Source organism: Ylistrum balloti, unplaced genomic scaffold (assembly GCF_031769215.1).
Source record: "Ylistrum balloti isolate Yb309-2 unplaced genomic scaffold, AGI_CSIRO_Ybal_v1 Utg369754, whole genome shotgun sequence".
NCBI lineage: Eukaryota > Metazoa > Mollusca > Bivalvia > Pectinida > Pectinidae > Ylistrum > Ylistrum balloti.
The window spans coordinates 53,550-78,092 of record NW_026781956.1 but is presented as its reverse complement, the minus strand read 5'-3'; the positions used below and the strand labels follow the sequence as shown (position 1 = coordinate 78,092).

The following is a 24,543-nucleotide window of genomic DNA, read 5'->3' as shown; positions in this document are numbered from 1 at the left end:
AAAGTAGTTTGGTTTCGACAGGACAAGTTATTTATCAGAGTGAGGTTTTTAGGTAGGTATTTTCGTAGAAGTGATATATAAAGGAGCGGCAGGGAATATCTGCTTCTTTCCGCCGACTTCTGGTACTTACCCTCTGAACACCGAGTGACCTCCATTTGTCTATGGCGGAGTGACGGTAGTTACCATTGCACTTCGATGAGGCACTAGTTGACAAACATCCAGGAAGAGCGTTGAATTCATTGGTGCCAAAGGGATGAACGAACGAGAAAGCCACTTCACGTTCATTCTCTGCTTGAGCCCTATAGACCATAAACCAATCTCCCACTCGTTTCTCCTCTTTGTCAGGCGGGGGTGGCTGAGTTACTAGGATAAAACATTTTGTTTCAGAATATTTCATCTGACACTTTTAAAAATGAATAATGATAGATAATAGAAAAATTGTATAATTTAATAAGTACATCTGCTAGCTAACAAATATACATTAATTCACAATAACAGACCTCGTGTAGTTACTAGTCCTAGTTTGCGTACTTACCATGTTATGCTAAAGAAGTATAATATTTAACTCTAAAAGCATCAATTAATCATTAAAAATGCTGTTTAAGCAAAAGAGTTTATTAACTCTACACGCGTTTTGATTAGCTGAAACGGTGAAAAATTCTTTGACCGGGAATTTTTCGTGCTCGTCGACGTCTTCACGCCGAACGCTAACACAGGTCGTAATGACTGACAGCCTGACACGTTTGAATTCATTTCCATTTCTTTTTCTGATTATGGTGACACATTTGATGTAAACATCCACAACACTAAAACACTACGCCTCCCGAATCCAAAAAACGTCCAAGAGATATTTACTATGGCGACTATGACTGACGTGTGAACTGTGAATGAATGGACAATTTGGCGGGAAGGATGCTTCACACACTAGCAGAAATAACACGTTAACAAATTGTTCATGATTGTGTAATTTCTAATTTTCACAAAAGTGTAAAGAAAGAACTTGTAATTGGTGACACATTATAATACTTTCACATTTTCTGAATTTTTATTTTTTTAATGGTAACTTCATTTCACAAATCATATCATCACGCCCCAATTAAAATTGTAAACAAAATGAATGTGGGTACAGAACAGTTTGATTTCCTCCTCTTTTTTATTGAACTTTTGAAAACTTACTTGAATGTTGTGTAATTATATAATGTTAGTAGTTTAATCATGGAATTAAATGTGTATTATAAAACGGAGGAGTATTTATCACAACTATCCTGTCGGCAGTGTGATAACACTCGTTAAGTAGAATTTTGTTTACGCATGTGTAGTTTGACCTTGCAGGCCTATGATTGGCTAAATTTTTCAATCGTTTTCTTTGGGAGATCAAAGTTTCACGGCGTCAAACTTCGCCACAGACTCAGTAACTGAAACATTTAAAGAATAGTTTATAAATTTCATATGAATAAAGTGTCATGTAAGGTCCTTTTATATACTACAAGTGTGCAGGGTGAAAGGGGCAACACTAACTACACATTGGTGCAATATACTGGACGAGTACTTGTCATCAATACATTTGTATGACTGCTTTGTATATTTTCAAATTAATAGTCATGGCATTTTAAATGGGAATCTCAGAGAACATCTAAAATTATTAGAGTAAAGTGACTTCCCGAACCTCAGGAATACAGTAACGACATAGTGGCCTGTGATCTCAGATTCTAACGAAAGATCATCACTCGAACACACAGGAATACAGTAAGGACAGAGTGGTCTGTGATCTCAGATTCCAATGAAAGATTAATCACCAGAACACACAGGAATACAGTAAGGACAGAGTGGTCTGTGATCTCAGATTCCAATGAAAGATTAATCACCAGAACACACAGGAATACAGTAAGGACATAGTGGCCTGTGATCTCAGATTCCAATGAAAGATTAATCACCAGAACACACAGGAATACAGTAAGGACAAAATGGCTTATGACTTCAGATCCCAATGAAAGATTAATCACCAGAACACACAGGAATACAGTAAGGACAAAATGGCCTGTGATCTCAGATTCCAATGAAAGATTAATCACCAGAACACACAGGAATACAGTAAGGACAAAATGGCCTGTGATCTCAGATTCCAATGAAAGATTAATAACCAGAACACACAGGAATACAGTAAGGACAAAGTGGTCTGTGATTTCAGATTCCAATGAAAGATTAATCACTAGAACAGGGATTTTCGAACCAAATATTTCAGGTCTTCACCTGAATATACAAAGACTGCCGCTGCACTGACTGACCAACAAACGTCAGCAAACCAACAGAACTGTACTAGACATAATAATTTGATTTCACACCACACGAAAACACATCTAAAAATCTAAAACTACATATTATAGAATATATGTTTAAATTACTAGGTTTTTATACAGTGCTGCTAAACGTACCACTTGAGCATTCATGACTCACTACTCTTGAAAGGAAAACTTTCATATGCACATATTGGCATTTTGGGTGATATTTCCTCATGTATTATCTTCATGACGTCATAGTTTTAATCAAGGAGACAGTGATGTGGCTATTCTGTCAACTGACCTCACTTTCAGTAAAGATTGTTTTCCCACGGATTAAAAAAAATGAAAAATCTGTTGGCTTGACTAAATTTGACAGTTTTGCCAACAGACGTATAATATCGCAGTTGTATTGTATGTTTGTCTGTCATGTACAGTGTTTTTATACCTAATATAAATGTCAAATAAAAGAGATGGAATTGACCTTCGGCACAGCCATGTTCCGCTGTGAGCTCTGTTGGAATTACGACATATGCTACAGGCGCTTGCACACAGTTCAATAAGTCCTACAGTATCAAAATGGTACATGTTTCTACAGAGATATAAAGAGAAAGCTCTTTTGAAACCATAAGAGACACATTCCACTTTGAACTCTATATATTTGACAGGTTAACCTGAAGAACATAGACTTATGTTGAGAAATTCTTTAACATAATTACATTTACTTAAACTTGTGTCACATGGCGATACAAAGAACTGCGGAAATTGACATTCTTTAACAATTGTAATAGTCTGGACGTATTAATTGTCATCATTTCATTTAATTATAGTAATTGCATAATTAAGGCTGAAATATTTTCATAATGATCATCATATACTATTCCCGGTATATCACAAAGCTAAATATTGATGTAAAAGTAACATAATCTTTGTAATTATTATATACGCATCTGATTCTAATGAGGAATAAAAGATGATGATGATGATGACGACGACGATGATGATGATGATGATGATGATGATGATGATGATGATGATGATTCGGCTGGCCTACGCTTATCCTCAAAACTTCGAAACCTACTTTTGCAGTGAATGTGAATACCATTGTTCAACCCAATTCTGTGCAATTAAATTCTTTAAAATTCAACTCCTTCAGTTTGCCATTGTTTCATAAAGCAGTGGTATTCTTGTCTGCCAAGATTTGGGTTCCTTATATGGACATTAAATGTCATTTATTACATTTTCCCCCGTATAATATAGAGAAATATCTCATTGGTAAAGGCATTATTTTTTCACTAGTAAAAATTAACACTTTTGTAGACTTACGCCAGTGAAAAGAGAGAACACAAATCATCTGATAAACTGACCAATCATAAATACCAGAACAAAAAAACACAAAACCAGACATCTGAAGGGGTTGTTTACTAGTGACACGACCTTCGCATCCTTGTTCAGTTCCAGGAAAGTCAGAAACATTTCAATGCAAATTACCTTATCAGAGATCAAATCCAATCCCAAATCAAACGTCTTGAATGTGGAACTAACACATTAGCATTTCAAGGAGATTCGTGTCATCGCAACAACTTTTTTTGCCGCCATATTTTCAGCCGTATAGAAACTTGTTACAGGTAAAATTGTCTTTGAACGTTTGACAGCCAATTCTGTCTTCTCGTACTACGAAGTTAAAATGAGCGAGTAGTGTCCGCGGAAAGCCCAATCAGCTTCCTTGTTTTTTTTTTCATTGATTCTAATCATGCCAGTGTGTCTAATATGGTTTGTATCTTTTGCTAGTGACTGCGCACTTGTGAAAGATACTTAAACATTTGACACACTTGTGAAACATAATTGTTATAACTGAAGACAATATTAGTGTGTCTAATATGGTTTGTATCTTTTGCTAGTGACTGCGCACTTGTGAAAGATACTTAAACATTTGACACACTTGTGAAACATAATTGTTATAACTGAAGACAATATTAGTGTGTCTAATATGGTTTGTATCTTTTGCTAGTGACTGCGCACTTGTAAAAGATACTTAAACATTTGACACACTTGTGAAACATAATTGTTATAACTGAAGACAATATTAGTGTGTCTAATACGGTTTGTATCTTTTGCTAGTGACTGCGCACTTGTAAAAGATACTTAAACATTTGACACACTTGTGAAACATAATTGTTATAACTGAAGACAATATTAGTGTGTCTAATATGGTTTGTATCTTTTGCTAGTGACTGCGCACTTGTAAAAGATACTTAAACATTTGACACACTTGTGAAACATAATTGTTATAACTGAAGACAATATTAGTGTGTCTAATATGGTTTGTATCTTTTGCTAGTGACTGCGCACTTGTGAAAGATACTTAAACATTTGACACACTTGTGAAACATAATTTTTATAACTGAAGACAATATTAGATATCCTCTATATACCTGGCTGAAGAATCCACTAGAGTAATATGTCAAATGCTTTCTTTGACGCCCAATACACAATACCGAGAAAACCGCCTGTTATAGACAACGATTCGTATTAGGTGTATCACAGAAATACCAGAACCGACGCTGATATTTGTCAGGGGGAAACCATTTTTTTAACCACTTAACGAAATTTACGCTTGTTGTCAAGTTTCAAAATATCTCCTTGGTGTTGTTTTGGAACTGAAAAAGAGTGTTTACATATCTTTATACTAGAAGCGACTGTCAATAAAAGCCAATAGTTTGTGACTGATGTTTGATGTTGCCTGCCGGAACTAAATTCCTTCTGTTGGTATCAAAAGAAACCCTCCTTGTTCAATAACTAAATATACTGGTTTAATAGCTAGGATAATAACACACTACAAATGCCGTCATGGACAACAATTGTCAAACAGAATACTTACTTGCTGGTTTCGGAGCTAAACCTATGGTACCACGAAGCGCTACCGAGGAACATCACCGAAAATAGAAACATGAAATATCACTTAATTACACTGCTTAAAATATAAAATTAATTAATCTTAGCATGATTGATAAATTTAAAGTGTATTATAATTTAAATATTTTCAACATAAACGTGATATTTAATCATTGCAACGATGTAATAAAACTATTGTTATGTTACTATAACGCCTTATTTCGTTCCTGTAATATATTTGTTATAAAACATTGTTCTCGTACAATAACACCATAAATACCGTTTTAATAAAATTTATCATTGTCTTATATAAACCCTGAAGAATTGTAAAGATATGATAATCAAAATTCATTACTTTATCTACAACAACACAAAATCATTTTAATGATATGATAATATACTGTAGCTTGGAAATGTGTCAGCGTGATGTATGACTGTACTGTGTTGGTGGTGAATATATTGACTAAGAGAAGTATTATGCGATTAATCTGGTAAATGTTGGTCAAACCAAATGATATATCATCGCCACCATTCTCACGGTCACAAACACGTGACAGAGAAGTACCTCTCACGTTTTGATACAAACAAGAAACAAAATTTGCGTATCTTAATACGCCCCTATAAATATGTATATTGAAACACGTTTTAACAAATATTGAATATACTTACTCTTAATTTACATGTGAAATGTTTTTGTTTGAATCTTGTGATTTCTAATAAGATTACATATTGTTGCGCATATTGAAACATTTCAAATTTCCTAAAAAACAAAAGAAAAATTATAATTAACGTGATATAAATTATTTAATGTATTTGATGTGTTATTGTACAATGGACGTAGTGTTTGTTTGCTTGTTTATATGAATATAAATAAGTTATAAATGTTTCGTATAACGGTGAATATTTCAAATGATTTGATACAATGACCCATTGTACAATTTGTTTAATAATGAACGAAATTTCCCTGTTCTATTAAAATATAGGTTGTCGTTATGTACCATGAACATTTATAATGTAGGTTGTCGTTATGTACTGTGTACTTTTATAATGTAGGTTGTCGTTATGTACTGTGTGCTTTTGTAATGTAGGTTGTCGTCATATACTGTGTACATTTATAATGTAGGTAACCTTTATGTACCGTGTACTTTTATAATGTAGGTAACCTTTATGTACCGTGTACTTTTATAGTGTAGGTAACCTTTATGTACCGTGTACTTTTATAATGTAGGTTGTCTTATGTACCGTGTACTTTTATAATGTAGGTAACCTTCATGTACCGTGTACTTTTATAATGTAGGTTGTCGTTATGTACCATTTACTTTTATAATGTAGGTTGTCGTTATGTACTGTGTACTTTTATAATGTAGGTAACCTTTATGTACCATGTACTTTTATAATGTAGGTTGTCGTTATGTACTGTGTACTTTTATAATGTAGGTAACCTTTATGTACTGTGTACTTGTATAATGTAGGTTATCGATATTTACTGTTACATATGGTCCAGGTAATGGGATATGTACATGGTGTATGTATTTATATGTACCTGATAAATACTTTAAGAAGAAGAAACAATAAGAATGACATCGAGTCGGTATAAAGAATTTTAATTCAGAACGAAAAGCGAAATTAACGCTGACTTGAAAATAAAGTATGGCGGTGTTGAAACTGACGTTTCCTGTACTTTACAGCAACGTAACCATTTTGTTTTACATAAACCAATGAAAATTTAGCAGAACATATATCATAAATTTAGCGGGTCATGTGAATCATTATATTATAGCTTTCCAGTTGAAACCACTCTCTTTTTATGTTCAATTTCTTCTCACATTGATACGATTCCATTATGTCAACAACATAATGTATGTAAATGTGTAGTCCTCAGAAGCGTTTTAATTTTTCCTTGATATAACTTGATAGGAACCACCTGTCAGACTATGGTATCAGATGTTATAGTAATTTCTCTACAGTGTGTCAGTTTAAGGTTTTAATCCTATGCACTTTCATATATATTTCGGAGGAAGGGAAAACCAAATTATACAGGTACAGAATCAACACAAACTTAACCAACAACAATGAACCACTATGTTGTAACACAAGGATAAAATACACGAATCTGTCAACACGATAGGCTACCAGTGTTAACACCTCAGTATCAATACAAAGGCTTAATATTACGGAATAAGTATAATTGCAACTTTAAAACCTTTTTATTTTATGTTTTACACGCATTAATCTGTAAATTATACACTTTAATCTGTGAATTTGCACATTAATATGTAATTTTTACACTTTAATCTGTGAATTTGCACATTAATCTGTAAAATTATACTTTAATCTGAATTTACAGATTCAAGTATAAATTTGTATACATTTTACAGAATGAAGTGAAAAATTTACAGATCAAAATCAACACTACGACAAAATATATGTTAACATATCTGCTAAAACATACCAGTATTAATACAACGGCTAAATATACCACAGTGTCAACACAACGGCTAAATATACCACAGTGTCAACACAACGGTTAAATATACCACAGTGTCAACACAACGGCTAAATATACCAGTGTCAACACAACGGCTAAATATACTACAGTGTCAACACAACGGCTAGACATACCACTGTGTCAACACAACGGCTAAATATACCACAGTGTCAACACAACGGCTAGACATACCACAGTGTCAACACAACGGCTAAACATACCACAGTGTCAACACAACGGCTAAACATACCACAGTGTCAACACAACGGCTAAACATACCACAGTGTCAACACAACGGCTAAATATACCACAGTGTCAACACAACGGCTAAATATACCAGTGTCAACACAAAAACAAAAAACAACAGAAAAGGAACCTATAAAACGTGTAGTAACGGAGGAAACTTGAAATATACAATAACAGAACATCTATATAGAAATAGCAATAGCTATAGAGATGTAAGGTCGAATTTAAAGCAGCAAATTTCGCAATGTTTCACCTTGTTGAACACAAAATGCCTATAAACTATTGTTTTCTGTCAATATGATACATTAAATATGTCAGATCGCCACCGGTAACTAATTTCGATGGGTCACGAATTTGCAAAGAAAATGAATACATAAATAAATAAAGTGAATCAAAGAGACAGCTAAATTGTCCTTTAACATGTATTGGTTATTCCAGGCACGTCAATCAAAGTTTATCGAATTCATACATTCGGTGATCCTTATTACCAAAATATTAGAATATAGACATTTTATTAAGTAATGGACCTCTGTCACCGACAATGGTCTCACCAGTACATGATGAATAAATTATATGAGCTCTGAGTACAAGAGAGTATATAATGATGGTTGTTAGGGGTGAAGATATAGAAGTATGCGCCATCTGTTTAGAGAGGTCATCCATATACCTTAACTAGCATGCATAATAGTTAAACAGACTAAATGGCTTGCAATCACTTCGTGCTCCGCATGCAATCCTTAGATAATATGACTTGAATGCAAGCATATATACAAGGTGTTGTGTATAGGTGTAGGACAGGACAGTTTATTTACATATGTTCCACACAGCATGCCAACTCATTAATAATTATACACTGCTCATAATGTTAATACCATACAGTGAATAATACGGAAATAAGGGAGCGTAATTACTGATGCCTCAGTCTCAGATATTACGTTTTCTGTGACTATAAATGTTGCAATAAGATTTGATATTTTGTTTTCATGTCATTTTGCAATGTTATAATGAAACTTGTTTTCGTTTTTGAAAAACATACAATTTATAACTATGCAGGCATAGTTCGAGTGCTGATTTGAATGTTGCTACCTCTTTTGGTGTATGATGACACCATGGTCGTAATTCATATGTATAATATCGCATTTGTCATCACGTTGGTATGTGATGCCAAGCACTGTTTTTGATGTCGGCTGTCCCTGTGTTCTTTGAAGATTTTGGTTCGTCGTAAGGGTGCAAGACACAAATGAGTCCGCAATTAGGGCGTGTGAATTCACTGTGTTCGTTATTTAGGTGTTTGAAATAATCATTTTGTAGTGCAGGTGAATAGTGACGATTCATAAATTGGTATTGCGTCTTTAATTCAACTGTCACGCGATTTAACAGCGAGCGCAGTGGCCGGGTTTCGACTATCAAATATTCTTATCAATTTATCTAAAAAATGGGAAAAAATCGTCCCGCTTTATGGTTGAACATTGTTAGACATATTACATGTATGTTTGCTGAGAAATAGCAAGGTTTTATCTTTAACTGCTGATAATACAGATAAAACAGACAGGCCAATCAAAAATGTCCAACAACTTTACTTTTCATCTCCGATAGAAACGGTGCGGAAATGTTACAGAATCAATCATTGTTGACAGAAAGCCTCTTCTCGTCAAAACAAAAACTGCGTCACGTTGTTGGGGTGCAGCATGCAACCTTAACATAACGTTTCCTGGTATACCATCAAGTCATCAGTAATACCATGGTCTTTTGATGGAATTAAGGTTGCTTTTACAACAGGTTACATGGAACAATTTAAAGACGTTCAAAAAACCTTGTGTATTTTTTTTTACCGAGGCAAGTCTTAGAGTTGTACAGCTATGTACTCGTTTTACAAATTTGATTCTGAATTACAATTCTATATTACGATGGTATTGCTCTTGTAATTTTCGTTCGGGCACTCGTTTGGATATCAGTTTGCTTGCATTCTAGCCTACATCAACGTATATATACAGATACAGCTCCTAGAATGAATATCAAGAACTTCAATAGAAATGAAAGGATAAGGTCGGCTATACAGCTACGAGCAACAGACAATCACGTTGACCGACATCGAGTGTTCATTCCAATTAAATACAAGGTAATGTACTTTCCTATGTCAAACTCACTTGACTGGTTTGAATAGCTGTCATTTGATAACAATTTATGCTAGAGACGAGATTAAATTTTATACAAATGATGCCAGACCTAAAAAAGTCAAAGCTGCATTAAAAACAGGATTTTACTTGGCGAACTTGATAAAGCCCTAGAATTTGATTGATTAAAATGACAAAGACAAGGCTGTCAATCCTTATCAGTTTAAAGCAAAATTACGAAAACAAGTCAATGACAAAGGCTGATCGCCCTGATGTTGTTTAACGTGTATACTCAGGGGTCAAGGTTATCAAATATACTAAATATGTATCACCCTTATAGTTGTTCGTAGACGTCTAAATGTTAGGGCTATCAAGTATACTGCCAAAGTTATAGTAACCTTACCATTATCACCCTTACGGCAGCATAGATATTATATCGTGTAGCCGTTAAGGAATGGTCTTTCCAAGATGGCGGACGTAGACGGCCATAAAATGTAGGTGCTCACTTTAAGCTAAACAATTACTGGTTTATGGATACCATCTAACCGGGACAAGTACCACGCGACACTAAGAAATACTCGATGGTTGTGTTGCACAATCGGTGTAGTACTGATTTGGTCATACATAATTGTGAGCCCTTCGAGCGAACTGTTAAATTCGGCATCGAGGCGGGATTTGCTCTGAGATTTTGCTAATGTCGAAATACTTTAACAGCCTAAGGTTTATTTTCATTGCCTCAAAGATACTCTGCTTTATGTGATATATTATTTACGCTCATCACATAATATTAACAAAAACGAAGGAAGACAATCCTGTTAAACACAGGTCCACAGAAATATACAGCAACTTTGACTGAAAAAATTACCGACAGATCCATTTCGGTTATGGATTGGTCCAATAAATGACTGTTATGTGTTTAGTACACTTTGGCTTCAAATCGTTTGGTCGGGATTTTTCATCGTCAAACTATGACAACATGATTATCAAGATTTGTTAGGCGAGTTTTTATTTTGTTTAATCTTAGGGAACAAAAATATGTTATTAACAAGAACTAGCCAATTTTAATGAAAGGCAAACGAAATTAAACAAAATTATGCATTTGATTCAATGTTACGAGTTGTTATCAATTAACATACCTGTACATGTATATGAGATAACATGATATAGACGAATATATAAAGCCCCTTTCGACAGAAAGTCATTGCGTTTGATTGCAAACTTGGTTGAAAAAAAATTATGAACACAGACAAGAGCAAAACCATATGAACGCCTGTAAGGTAGGACATTAGCCAGAGTACCAGTTCAATGTTAGTTCCACCATACCGCGCATCGCGAGTCATTTTTCCATTTGACAGCGTCGTGAGATTGGTACAACATTGTACCATTTACAATTAATAGACGAGTTTCATGATGTCGCTTAAGTACCCTGCGACAGAAGGATTCTTCGACAATTATGCGCAGGATGTTAAAACTTTCCTTACGGCTTGAAATGTGGAAGTATGCGATATTGACTAACAGAGTACAGTATACGGAAATTAAGTGTTGTTGCTTTTAAAGACGTATGGCTATAGCACCAAGTCCGAAAGAAAACAGGAGTTTGCTGGTTGTTTAATGCATATACATCTGAAGTCCCGTTTCTTTGATGAACCAAAAAGTCAAAACTTCCATAATCACTAACCGATTTCACAATTCTATCCAGCAATTAACATTACTATTATGATATCCTTCACGCATATGATTCAGCGCATTGATACGATTTCGTATTCTACAACTACATATTAAAATAATTTGTCTCGTTTGTCGGTGGAAACACAAATGCAAGTTTCGACAAGAATACTACATGATGAGACCATGCTTTCGGAAGGGAAGCTGGCCGATGAGTTGCGGAAGCTATGCGAGTATACTGTAAATTTCTTTGATACACAGTTGTTTCATCATCTGTCAATGACAGTTTTTAAATTCCAAAATAAAAAGAGAATGTACACAATTCAAAAAATAGAAATATGGAACCTCTCATAGTGATCTGGAACCTTAATAGGTAAAATAGCAGAAGATTTGGATTTGTGATGTGGGCTGATACTTTATATGATTGTTTTTAATGTGACGTTAGTCGGATATTTTATTTTCACACGCTGAAGCCATAACGAGGCTTTGTTTCTTTATGATAACTGTGTAACAGGGAATAAGGTACTAGTAGCTGACGTACATTTCGTCTAAAGCGGAAACTTTGGAACTCCGGGAAAAGCGCTTAATTTGTACTTTTCAAATGTGAATTTCACTGCCAATGTCGATATCTGACTTCGGGATCAGAGATATTTTTACTTTTATTTTTATGTACATTTTTTTCCAATTATGGCTTAGATCAGAAAAACACGATGCATTTGAGTTAAATGTACACCCCTCCCAAACGATTTGAAACCAATATAAGTGTACCGAAAAAACAACAAGAAAATACCAGCATGTCAACATAATCATAATAATTCAATGAAAGTAGGGCAAAAACAAAATATGAACAAAAGGATGTTTAAATAGAATAAGACCAGGTGTTTCGGAAGAGTAAGCGTCTTATGCTTCATCGACGATACCTGCCATGTAAACTTTGCTCAATTCCAGTATGTAATGTCACCTTTCCAAATAAATACAAAGTATACAGCAACGGAACCAACAGACAAATAGCGAGTGTCACACACGTCGAGCTTCATATCGCACAGAGAAATAGAATATTTATCAATTAGATCACTATAACGACATAAAACTTCACCGTAATTTTCATAAATTGCGTTTTGGAAACCCTATGTGATGAGTTCGTCCATCAGTTGGCGACTTCTTCCATGAAAATCGTTATAATCGGAAAAGGCCCTTGAATAATGAATATCGAACGTGTTAACACATAGGTTGGGGATGTAGTGGTGTTACTATCCAGAAATGGATAATTCACAGTAAGGAAGTTATAACATCTATTTTAATAAGATACTTCTAGTTCACTCTTAATCCCATTACAGTCATGTATTTGACCAATCCGTAACTTTTTTCTGCCAAGCTTGCTATATATTTCTGAGGACCAGTCCGTATCTTAAACAGAATTGTTTTCATTCGTTTTAGTGAGTATTATAGGGCGAAGAACATAAACAAAACATCACTTAACAGCAGATGTTATTGGCTACCTGACGATAAAAATAAACCTTAGACTAATTAGATATTTCGAAATGAGCAAAATCTCACATCAAATCCTACCTCGATGTCAAATTCAACAGATCGCTAGATTTTATTATTTATGACAAAAGCACAGCCATACAAATAGTGAAATATAAATTACGAATATTTATGAGTCTCGCGTTGTACTTGTCCCCGTCAGCTTGTATCCATCAACCAGTGAATTATATTTGGCTTGAAGTGAGCGTCTATATTTTGTTGCTGTCTACGTTCGCAATCTTGAAAAGACCATTCCTTAATGGCTACACGACAGTGTGCATCCCTTATGTCACTTACAGCATCATCCCTACTATCACCCTTACAGCATCATCCGTACTATCACTTTTACTGCATCATCCCTACTATCACCCTTACAGCATCGTCCCTACTATCATCCTTGCAACATCATCCCTACTACCACCCTTACAGCATCATCCCTACTATCAACCTTACAGCAGCATCCCTACTGTCACCCTTACAGCATCATCCCTACTACCACCCCTACAGCATCATCCCTACTATCACCCTTGCAACACCATCCCTACTATCACCCTTACAACATCATCCTCACTACCACCCCTACAGCATCATCCCTACTATCACCCTTACAACATCATCCCTACTATCACCCTTACAGCATCGTCTCTACTATCACCCTTACAGCATCATCCCTACTATCACCCTTACAGCATCATCCCTACTACCACCCCTACAGCATCATCCCTACTATCACCCTTACAGCATCATCCCTACTACCACCCCTATAGCATCATCCCTACTATCACCCATGCAACACCATCCCTTATATCACCCTTACAACCATTTCCTATAAAATATCACATATTCAGTGTAAAACCATTTCCTGTAAAACATCACACATTCAGTGTAAAACCATTTCCTATAAAACATCACACATTCAGTGTAAAACCATTTCCTATAAAACATCACACATTCAGTGTAAAACCATTTCCTGTAAAACATCACACATTCAGTGTAAAACCATTTCCTATAAAACAACACACATTCAGTGTAAAACCATTTCCTATAAAACATCACACATTCAGTGTAAAAGCATTTCCTATAAAACAACACACATTTAGTGTAAAAGCATTTCCTATAAAACAACACACATTTAGTGTAAAAGCATTTCCTATAAAACAACACACATTTAGTGTATAACTATTATTCATTTAATAATACACATTGCAGCTGTTTATGCTGAGCAGAATTTTCTTTTTAAAATTATATCAAATGATATTAATCATGTTTGCTGCTCGCATACAATAAACCGATGTATACTGTTTGTATCGCATGACTGACGGAAATAACAGATTTTATTTTTGATGTTTTAATTGATATGATAAATAATCGCTTGTTTATAGGCATTATACTCCTATTAACGTTATGTAGATAAATTTACTTATAAACAACCACACGAAAGAGTTGGGATTTTTGTTATATTAATTTAAAATGCATACTAATTGATTCAGAAAAAAATATCAATTCAGATTTCTTTCAGTTCTTTTTCACTCAAACTTTAAACGATTTACATAAACTCCGTTTCACGTGTAATTCACCCGCCTGCCCACTTGTTCAATCGCACGGAGGCGGTATGACGCCCATTAGCAATTTAGAATATGGTGTTTTCAACAGCAGAATGATACGAGCCATATTGCAGTGAGCAAGGTCACCAGACTGAGATAAATACGATAGGGGGAGGAGAGACAATCCTACTGTAAGCGACGTACACAACACGGATCTACCACTACTAATGCGTATATTCTGTCACGTTGAGACATTGAAATGCCTCGTGCAGCTTACCTGGCGTCACTGGTTGTGTCACCGAATCCCCTGGCGGCCCCGGTTGAAAATTCTTCATGTTGTCAAAGACAGACCCTTTTATGGGTTATAACACAAAGAGTAATTAACGTTGATAATCTCGTAATGTTCACAAATATTTACTACTTAGGACAGAGTCATACAGAGATTAATGGAGCTGGTGTCACTCTGTCCAAAGGTTAGGATATACACTTGAACATCTCAAGTTTGCCTGTATATGTTGATTATATTAAAGCTATATACTGTCAGGAATGCTTCTTTTTTACGATCTAATCAAGACAATACATTACGTATCACTGAGGGTAACTTACCAGGTGCTGGAGGTGTCGCTGACTCCATCGGTAGATAACTCTTCATAGTAAACACAGACCCTTTATAGACAATAGTAGAATGTACATATCGAATTAAAGAGTGGAATTTTTACTCGTTCTCAACTTAAGCGCAACCGACATTGGAATCCGCTTTTATTTTCGAGAATATGTAATGTTATGTATTCCTCAAACGCGTCTATAACGGTACGCTATACAGGTGGGAATGGAGCAGAAGGGCCGGTTGATATTAATCAATCTCATATCTTATTCCTGATATCATAATTTCACTGTTTATATGTAATACAGGCACTGCCAATTTTGCACGAATGCTAATCCTACAGTTATTATTATATTCGTATTACATATTTAGATATTATAAATGTATTATACCAACTTATTTCTATAATACCAAGTTATCAAGCCTTATAGGTTATATATACATATTCTAACTAACTGGAGTTATAGATATGTGCACCTACTTATAATCTACATGGACATAAAACCATTGGTATCACAGAAATGTAAATCAGTCTACACATGACATTGATAGGACTGACTGGTGTTATACCATGGTACATCAGTCTACACATGACATTGATAGGACTGACTGGTGTTATACCATGGTACATCAGTCTACACATGACATTGATAGGACTGACTGACGTTATACCATGGTACATCAGTCTACACATGACATTGATAGGACTGACTGGTGTTATACCATGGTACATCAGTCTACACATGACATTGATAGGACTGACTGACGTTATACCATGGTACATCAGTCTACACATGACATTGATAGGACTGACTGGTGTTATACCATGGTATATCAGTCTACACATGACATTGATAGGACTGACTGGTGTTATACCATGGTACATCAGTCTACACATGACATAGATAGGTCTGACTGGTGTTATACCATGGTACATCAGTCTACACATGACATTGATAGGACTGACTGACGTTATACCATGGTACATCAGTCTACACATGACATTGATAGGACTGACTGGTGTTATACCATGGTACATCAGTCTACACATGACATTGATAGGACTGACTGACATTATACCATGGTACATCAGTCTACACATGACATTGATAGGACTGACTGGTGTTATACCATGGTACATCAGTCGACACATGACATTGATAGGACTGACTGGTGTTATACCATGGTACATCAGTCTACACATGACATTGATAGGACTGACTGGTGTTGTACCATAGGACATTAGTCTACACATGACATTGATAGGACTGACTGGTGTTGTACCATAGGACATTAGTTTACACATGATATTGATAGGACTGACTGGTGTTATACCATAGGACATTAGTCTACACATGACATTGATAGGTCTGACTGACATTATACCATGGTACATCAGTCTACACATGACATTGATAGGACTGACTGGTGTTATACCATGGTACATCAGTCTACACATGACATTGATAGGACTGACTGACATTATACCATGGTACATCAGTCTACACATGACATTGATAGGACTGACTGGTGTTATACCATGGTACATCAGTCTACACATGACATTGATAGGTCTGACTGGTGTTATACCATGGTACATCAGTCTACACATGACATTGATAGGTCTGACTGACATTATACCATGGTACATCAGTCTACACATGACATTGATAGGTCTGACTGACATTATACCATGGTACATCAGTCTACACATGACATTGATAGGACTGACTGGTGTTGTACCATAGGACATTAGTCTACACATGACATTGATAGGACTGACTGGTGTTGTACCATGGTACATCAGTCTACACATGACATTGATAGGACTGACTGGTGTTGTACCATGGTACATCAGTCTACACATGACATTGATAGGACTGACTGGTGTTGTACCATGGTACATCAGTCTACACATGACATTGATAGGACTGACTGGTGTTGTACCATGGTACATCAGTCTACACATGACATTGATAGGACTGACTGGTGTTGTACCATGGTACATCAGTCTACACATGACATTGATAGGACTGACTGGTGTTGTACCATGGTACATCAGTCTACACATGACATTGATAGGACTGACTGGTGTTGTACCATGGTACATCAGTCTACACATGACATTGATAGGACTGACTGGTGTTGTACCATGCTACATCAGTCTACACATGACATTGATAGGACTGACTGGTGTTGTACCATGGTACATCAGTCTACACATGACATTGATAGGACTGACTGGTGTTGTACCATGGTACATCAGTCTACACATGACATTGATAGGACTGACTGGTGTTGTACCATAGGACATTAGTCTACACATGACATTGATAGGACTGACTGGTGTTATACCATGGTACATCAGTCTACACATGACATTGATAGGACTGACTGGTGTTGTACCATAGGACATTAGTTTACATATGACATTGATAGGACTAACTGGTGTTATACCATGGTACGTCAGTCTACACATGACATTGATAGGACAGACTGGTGTTATACCATGGTACATCAGTCTACACATGACATTGATAGGACTGACTGACGTTATACCATGGTACATCAGTCTACACATGACATTGATAGGACTGACTGGTGTTGTACCATAGGACATTAGTTTACATATGACATTGATAGGACTGACCGTGTTATACCATGGTACATCAGTTTACACATGACATTGATAGGACTGACTGGTGTTGTACCACAGGACATTAGTTTACACATGACGTCGTGTTTGGTTTTATATTGCCTAATGCCTTAGCGAATTTTCAAGGCCACTGGTGAACAGTTTAACTAGGAACTGAGCTGAGGAAGACCGAATTCATGCAATAAATTAGTATGTGATTAGGGCGATAAACGTCCTCACATGGATATTACTGTTAATACTTCGAAACAAGCAAGACGTGGTAAAAAATAACGACATCTATTGTACCAATTACATGCTTATATACAAGATAATAAGTTATTTTTTCAACACATTTAAATGTATTTGTCAATGAGACGATATTGCTTATTCATTGTTATATTCTCTGACGAGGTTTCCGCATACTTGAACAGTTTCCAATAAAGTTACAAATAAACAAGTATTTTCCAATCGGTTTGCTAAAAAAGAAATACATTCAAATAAGTTTACCAAAAATGAGTAAACATTTTCAATGTATTTAACACTTATTTACATGCTACCAAATTGATTTTAGCACGAACATGCGCGTATAATTTACATAAAAGAACGAAACACGAAAAAAAAAATCCAAAAAAATGTGCTTTTTTTTCTTCGATTTCTTATATTTGGTTATAAGTTTAGCAATGCGTTAGTGTAAGATTAAAGTTCTGTACCTTGTTGCTGCCGTTTACCAATGTGATTCTGTATAAACCCTGTCAATAAATCACACAATGGGATACAGAAACACACACCATGTCTAGTATCGTGCAAAAATAAAGGTGCATACGTCAATACAAATACACAACAACACTACGTGTGGTAATAGAAGTTAGTAATTCAGGAAGTTCACGTTAAGTTAGGTCGGAATACAATCAAGATATATCTAATATGCTTTTTAATCTTGCAAAATAGGATATTTAAAAGTAGTACATTCAGTTTTTTTTTTATCACAAAAGAACAATATTTAGCGTGTTTTACAATTCTGTTTTCAAGAATATAATACAAAACGATAAAAAGTGCAATACAACAATTAGAGGTTATTCTATATTAAAAAAAATAAGGTCATGCAATAAAAAAATGTGTAAAAGTTTACCTGGTAAAATGGCTGCTGAAAGAGAAATCCATGAAGACAGTAAAAGGATAAAAGCATTCATGATTGTGAATACCTGGACCACCACGTCACCTGAGCAATCATACACGAAATGCTAGCGAGTATTAAGAAGCAGCATATATATTTATTCAGATTACTAGAATTAACATTACTTCTTTTTAAATTTTCATTAAAAATGTAATGGCCATCCATCACAACGTCATTGTGTCTGCTGGCATTTGACATGATAAGAATAGGATTGTATAATGAATACTTATAAGATCTTTCCTCTGTAAAGTTGATATAGCAAGAATGAAGATTTAGGCGTTCGACACATCGGTATTGTTAAAACGTGACACAAGCTAAAGCGCAAGAATACAAACAGCTATATAATTATAATACTGTGTTTGGTGCATTGACTGTTGATTACTGCGAGATGCAAATGTAGTAGAGTTCAGAATGGATGAAACTCCGCCATGAATAGTTCACCAATACCATGTAGGGGTGTAACCCTTCTGTCCTCTGGCTTTTTTCATATCCTGCACGCCACGTTTTCATTCGTCCGAATAGTGGCACGATTCAGAAAATACACAAGCACTTGACATTGTTCTTAAAGTGTTAGACATATGAAAATTATAGAATAAAGAGGCTAGCGCACCTTTCCTTATAGATTTTGAATTTTTTTTTTTCCAACCATTTTGGATTTTACTGACGATTCCTATAAGGACGAAACAACTGTATGGTGCCATTATGGCCACTGTTTTGCTCTACTGTATGTTCATGTAACTCTTAATTTGTATTAAAAAGAACTATTCACTTGTTTGTCTTTTGCACAATTTCAAGACATTGCTCACAATAATAGATTTGGTGTGTTTAAAACATGAATTTAATGTAACTAATTATTAAGAAACGTTTTTTTTAATTTTGAATTAATTCTAATTATGTCAAAATGTACATACAATTCCTTACCATCTCATTTTAATGTCCAATACTTTACGATTTATATCTACAACCATACACATAATGAGACATCACATGAGGAAATAGATACATATTTATGAGTTTTTATTTATGAGTTAAAATAAATTACATGTACAATATCCAAACGTAAGGTATATATTGAAACACACCAATAAAGACCACTTATGCATAGAACCTCTTGGTTTTCATTTGCGGTTCCAACCATTCGTTCCTGGAGTACTATACTGCCGTCCCATTCATTAGCTGGCTATACTCTTAGCTGTAAATGAAGGTTATTCAGTACGGAAACGTATTCCGGCCACGTTTTGTTTTATTTTATCTCGAAATTTCGCGATAGCAACTCGAAATTTTGAGTTAGTAACTCGAGTTAGCAATCCGAAACTTTTAGTTAGTCGAACCCGAAATTTCGAGATAACAACTCGAAATGTCGACTTACCAACTCAAAATTTCGAGTTGCTATCTCCAAATTTGGGGTTGATGTCTCAAAATTTCGGATTACTAACTCAAAATTTCGAGTTAAAATAAAACACAACGTGGCCGGAATACGCTTCCATAATTCAGTGATCATTCGATGATTTTTTTTTTCTGTATATAGTAAGCTATTCAAAAAGATCACATTCATGGTGGACATGGGAAATTAAGAAGATGAATTGGAGGTGTAAATAATGAAAAAAAAATGGAAAAAAAACATTAACTGAGTTAAAACACGTATTTTCAATCAGTACTACGGTTCTAAGAATGGATTTGAAAACAAAAAAAAATCAAAAAGGTTACACATCAAATAGCGTTGAAATCTCCCTTGTTCCATTCATGAAATAACTGTAATGTTTTTCGCTACTTTATATTAATACAGAATGAAAGGAGAAACCGACAGTTGTCTGCTTGCTATGCAGTTTATTACGATGACACGTACCTAACTATCTAATTTGAATTGCATTCAGTTACCTGGTAAATGGTATCATTGCTTACAATTTCATTTTTAATAAGGTTTTATGTAAACATCAATTTTGCAGGAAAGACACTTTGTCAGAGGTTGGTCATAACGTAGCTACATTTCGTTCATACTAACGAGGGAACAGGTTTAATTAATGGCTTGGAAAGTTAAAACATATTTTATTGTCAGATTGGAATGTTGAAAGCAATGGCCTGTAAAATAATGACACAGTTGACCAATCGGCAAGCTGAATTTTATACGAAATTGGAAAGTTTTTGATCGATTAGGAATTGTGTTGTTCATGTAAAGAGTCCAATATGACAGACATCCTTAGCAACAATTACAGGCGACAATGTTATAATGAACTTATTTTACCATAAACATAGAGAGCGCAAGCTGGTTACATGGTACCAGTCAAGATTGTATGTATTTTATTGTTAGGCAGATTACATTGTACCAATTAACATTGTATACTGGTTTTTTTCTGTACAAGCTGATTATATTGTACCAGTCAAGATTGATAAAGTTTTACTGTACATGCAACTTTTAAATTGTACAAGTCAAAATCGTATATAGTTTTTAATGTACAGTCTGATTTTATTGTACAAGTCCAATTTTCATATATTACATAGTTTTTACTATACAGACTGTTTATATTGAACCAGTCAAACTTTAGATTTAGTTTTTACTATACAGACTGTTTATATTGAACCAGTCAAACTTTAGATTTAGTTTTTACTATACAGACTGTTTATATTGAACCAGTCAAACTTTAGATTTAGTTTTTACTTTACAGACTGTTTATATTGAACCAGTCAAACTTTAGATTTAGTTTTTACTATACAGACTGTTTATATTGAACCAGTCAAACTTTAGATTTAACTTTTACTATACAGACTGTTTATATTGAACCAGTCAAACTTTAGATTTAGTTTTTACTTTACAAGATGATTTTATTTTACCAGTCAAAATCACAGTTTTACGGTACGGGTTGAAAGGTGTATTAACCAAAATCTTATATAGTTTTCATTGCACATACCATATAGGTAGTAAAGTTGGTGACGAGAGATTATTTTGTTGCTTATCCATCAGAGAACCTTACAGTAGACCAGGTATCAGATAATATCTTATTTTTTTACTTATTTATCCGAAAACCTTACAGTAGACCAGGAACAGATGATATCTTATTTTTGTGACTTATTTCTCCGAGAATTTTACAGTAGACCAGGAACAGATGATATCTTATTATCTGTGTTCAAAGAAATTCCATTCCACGAACCAGTAGAAATGTTCATGAATTATTGAATATTAATTTGGAATATGATTCTGTTGATATTTGTTTTTGTTATCTACATTGATATGATATATATGAGACAAGGATTGGACATCAGGCGGGGCCTGTTATAGTCCTCCCAAATACATTTTACGAATAACATATATTTAGTCACAAGACGAAAACAAATACGGTAACACAAGGGAGGAAACTGCTATACAACGGTCTATTTCGAGCAATTTTGAAGTCAAAACCTTGATTTTTTTCTATGATTTATAAAAAAACATGTTATCTTTATATAATATATTTATACACACGACAGACTTGTAAATAATTTGGTGTGGTAGAACTCCTTCATCCCAACAGACCTATTAGAGATAGAAAATTATTAAACTGATGTGTTTGTTATCACTACAGGATTTCAGTCTTTCGTCTTATAAGTAATTCTATAACAGTCCAGTACTGTACTTCAGGATTTCAGTATTTCGAGTTATAAGTAATTCTATAACAGTCCAGTGCTGTACTTCAGGATTTCAGTATTTCGAGTTATAAGTAACTCTATAACAGTCCAGTGCTGTACTTCAGGATTTCAGTATTTCGTGTTATAAGTAATTCTATAACAGTCCAGTGCTGTACTTCAGGATTTCAGTATTTCGTGTTATAAGTAATTCTATAACAGTCCAGTGCTGTACTTCAGGATTTCAGTATTTCGAGTTATAAGTAATTCTATAACAGTCCAGTGCTGTACTTCAGGATTTCAGTATTTCGAGTTATAAGTAATTCTATAACAGTCCAGTGCTGTACTTCAGGATTTCAGTATTTCGAGTTATAAGTAATTCTATAACAGTCCAGTGCTGTACTTCAGGATTTCAGTATTTCGTGTTATAAGTAATTCTATAACAGTCCAGTGCTGTACTTCAGGATTTCAGTATTTCGAGTTATAAGTAAATGTATAACATTCCAGCCTGTATTTCATCATCATCATTATCATTTTATTCCTCTGTATAGAGATACAAAATAAATAGAAAAATCAGAAATGGGAAATAAGATATATGTTCACCAGTCTCTTTCATTTACTTACCGGTACATGTAATAACAAGCGCGTTCGCGTCACGAAGCGTGTTTCTACTTCTGTTTGTCGTCAGCTGCCAGGAAGGCATGGGATGCAATTCGTACGTATCTCGTCGCCATCATCCGGAACGGTTCATATTTACAAAGGGTATCGTTTTCTCGTCCGAATAACGTTTGGACAACAGTTTCATCGTCCATGTTGTCAAGGACCAAAAAAGCATCAGTACGTCGGTAATGAACTTATCATATTATGTTACATCACACTGTGTAAGGTAGTGACGGTCAAATCAGTTCGTTGTCTACCACACTTTGTACAAGTTTGCTAATCTGTCTGGGGAGCGTATATTAATAACTTCGAAACGAATTGTGCACAAGCGAGATCACTGGAAGATCTTGGAGAGGTCCAAATCGCGTGGGGATGTATCCTGGGATGAATTTGTTTGAATCTAGCAAAGTCACCGCTATCATTCATTCTTTCAGTCCAGGATTCAGTTTCCCTCTTTCTAATGGAAGGATCAATTAAAAGTTTCCATGCTATGTTGGTTGCAAATTCCGATCTAGTGTAAATGTAGTGAAGAAATATGTCCATTAGATCGTATTTCCTCAGAAGGTCATACACATCGGGGATAAATGCTTTTTGCTGACGTACCTCATTACTTATATAAGTATACGGACGGGTTAAAAAGATTTTCTTAGCAAGAAGTACATTAGGTAGTTTGATAAGACGAGCTAGAAACTGGAGTTTCCGTTTGTCGATTTCTGCGTTTATACGGAGGAGGCCGAGCATACTCTCTGCAATGTCTGAGCAGAATGAAAATTTTGGATTTTCTTAGCCGTGAGGTGCTGAATACGAGACAGCTTATCCAGGTCACACTGTCTAGGACTGTTCCAAGTTTCGCATCCATAAAGTATAGATGGGAGAACAATTTTTCTGTAGAGACTGACGCACGTTCGTGGATTTACTTTTCTGTCATTGTTGCCGATCCCAAGTATAGAGAAGAGTGATGCGCGTCCTTTTCTACAGCTTTTCTCTATTTTGTGGGAACATAACAACTTGTTTGATATTGGTACTCCAAGGTGCTCATGGGTTTCCTTGGTTTCCAGACCAACTCCATCTAGGCTCCAGTCAAAGTTAATGGAGTCGAAGCGACCACCAAATACCAT

At 35.1% G+C, this 24,543-nt stretch overlaps 1 protein-coding gene across 1 annotated transcript in view; it reads right to left on the bottom strand.

Moving 5' to 3' along the window:
* Positions 1-24,543, bottom strand: part of LOC132543414 (uncharacterized) — a 30,705-nt gene extending 6,162 nt beyond the window's left edge. The window contains exons 1-7 of the mRNA XM_060206916.1: positions 24,343-24,543; positions 19,124-19,235; positions 18,705-18,743; positions 15,362-15,421; positions 15,033-15,107; positions 5,158-5,196; positions 131-363 (exon numbers count right to left, since the gene is read on the bottom strand). Coding sequence (XP_060062899.1) covers positions 131-363; positions 5,158-5,196; positions 15,033-15,107; positions 15,362-15,421; positions 18,705-18,743; positions 19,124-19,235; positions 24,343-24,543 — 759 coding nt within the window. The remainder of the gene's footprint in view (positions 1-130; positions 364-5,157; positions 5,197-15,032; positions 15,108-15,361; positions 15,422-18,704; positions 18,744-19,123; positions 19,236-24,342) is intronic.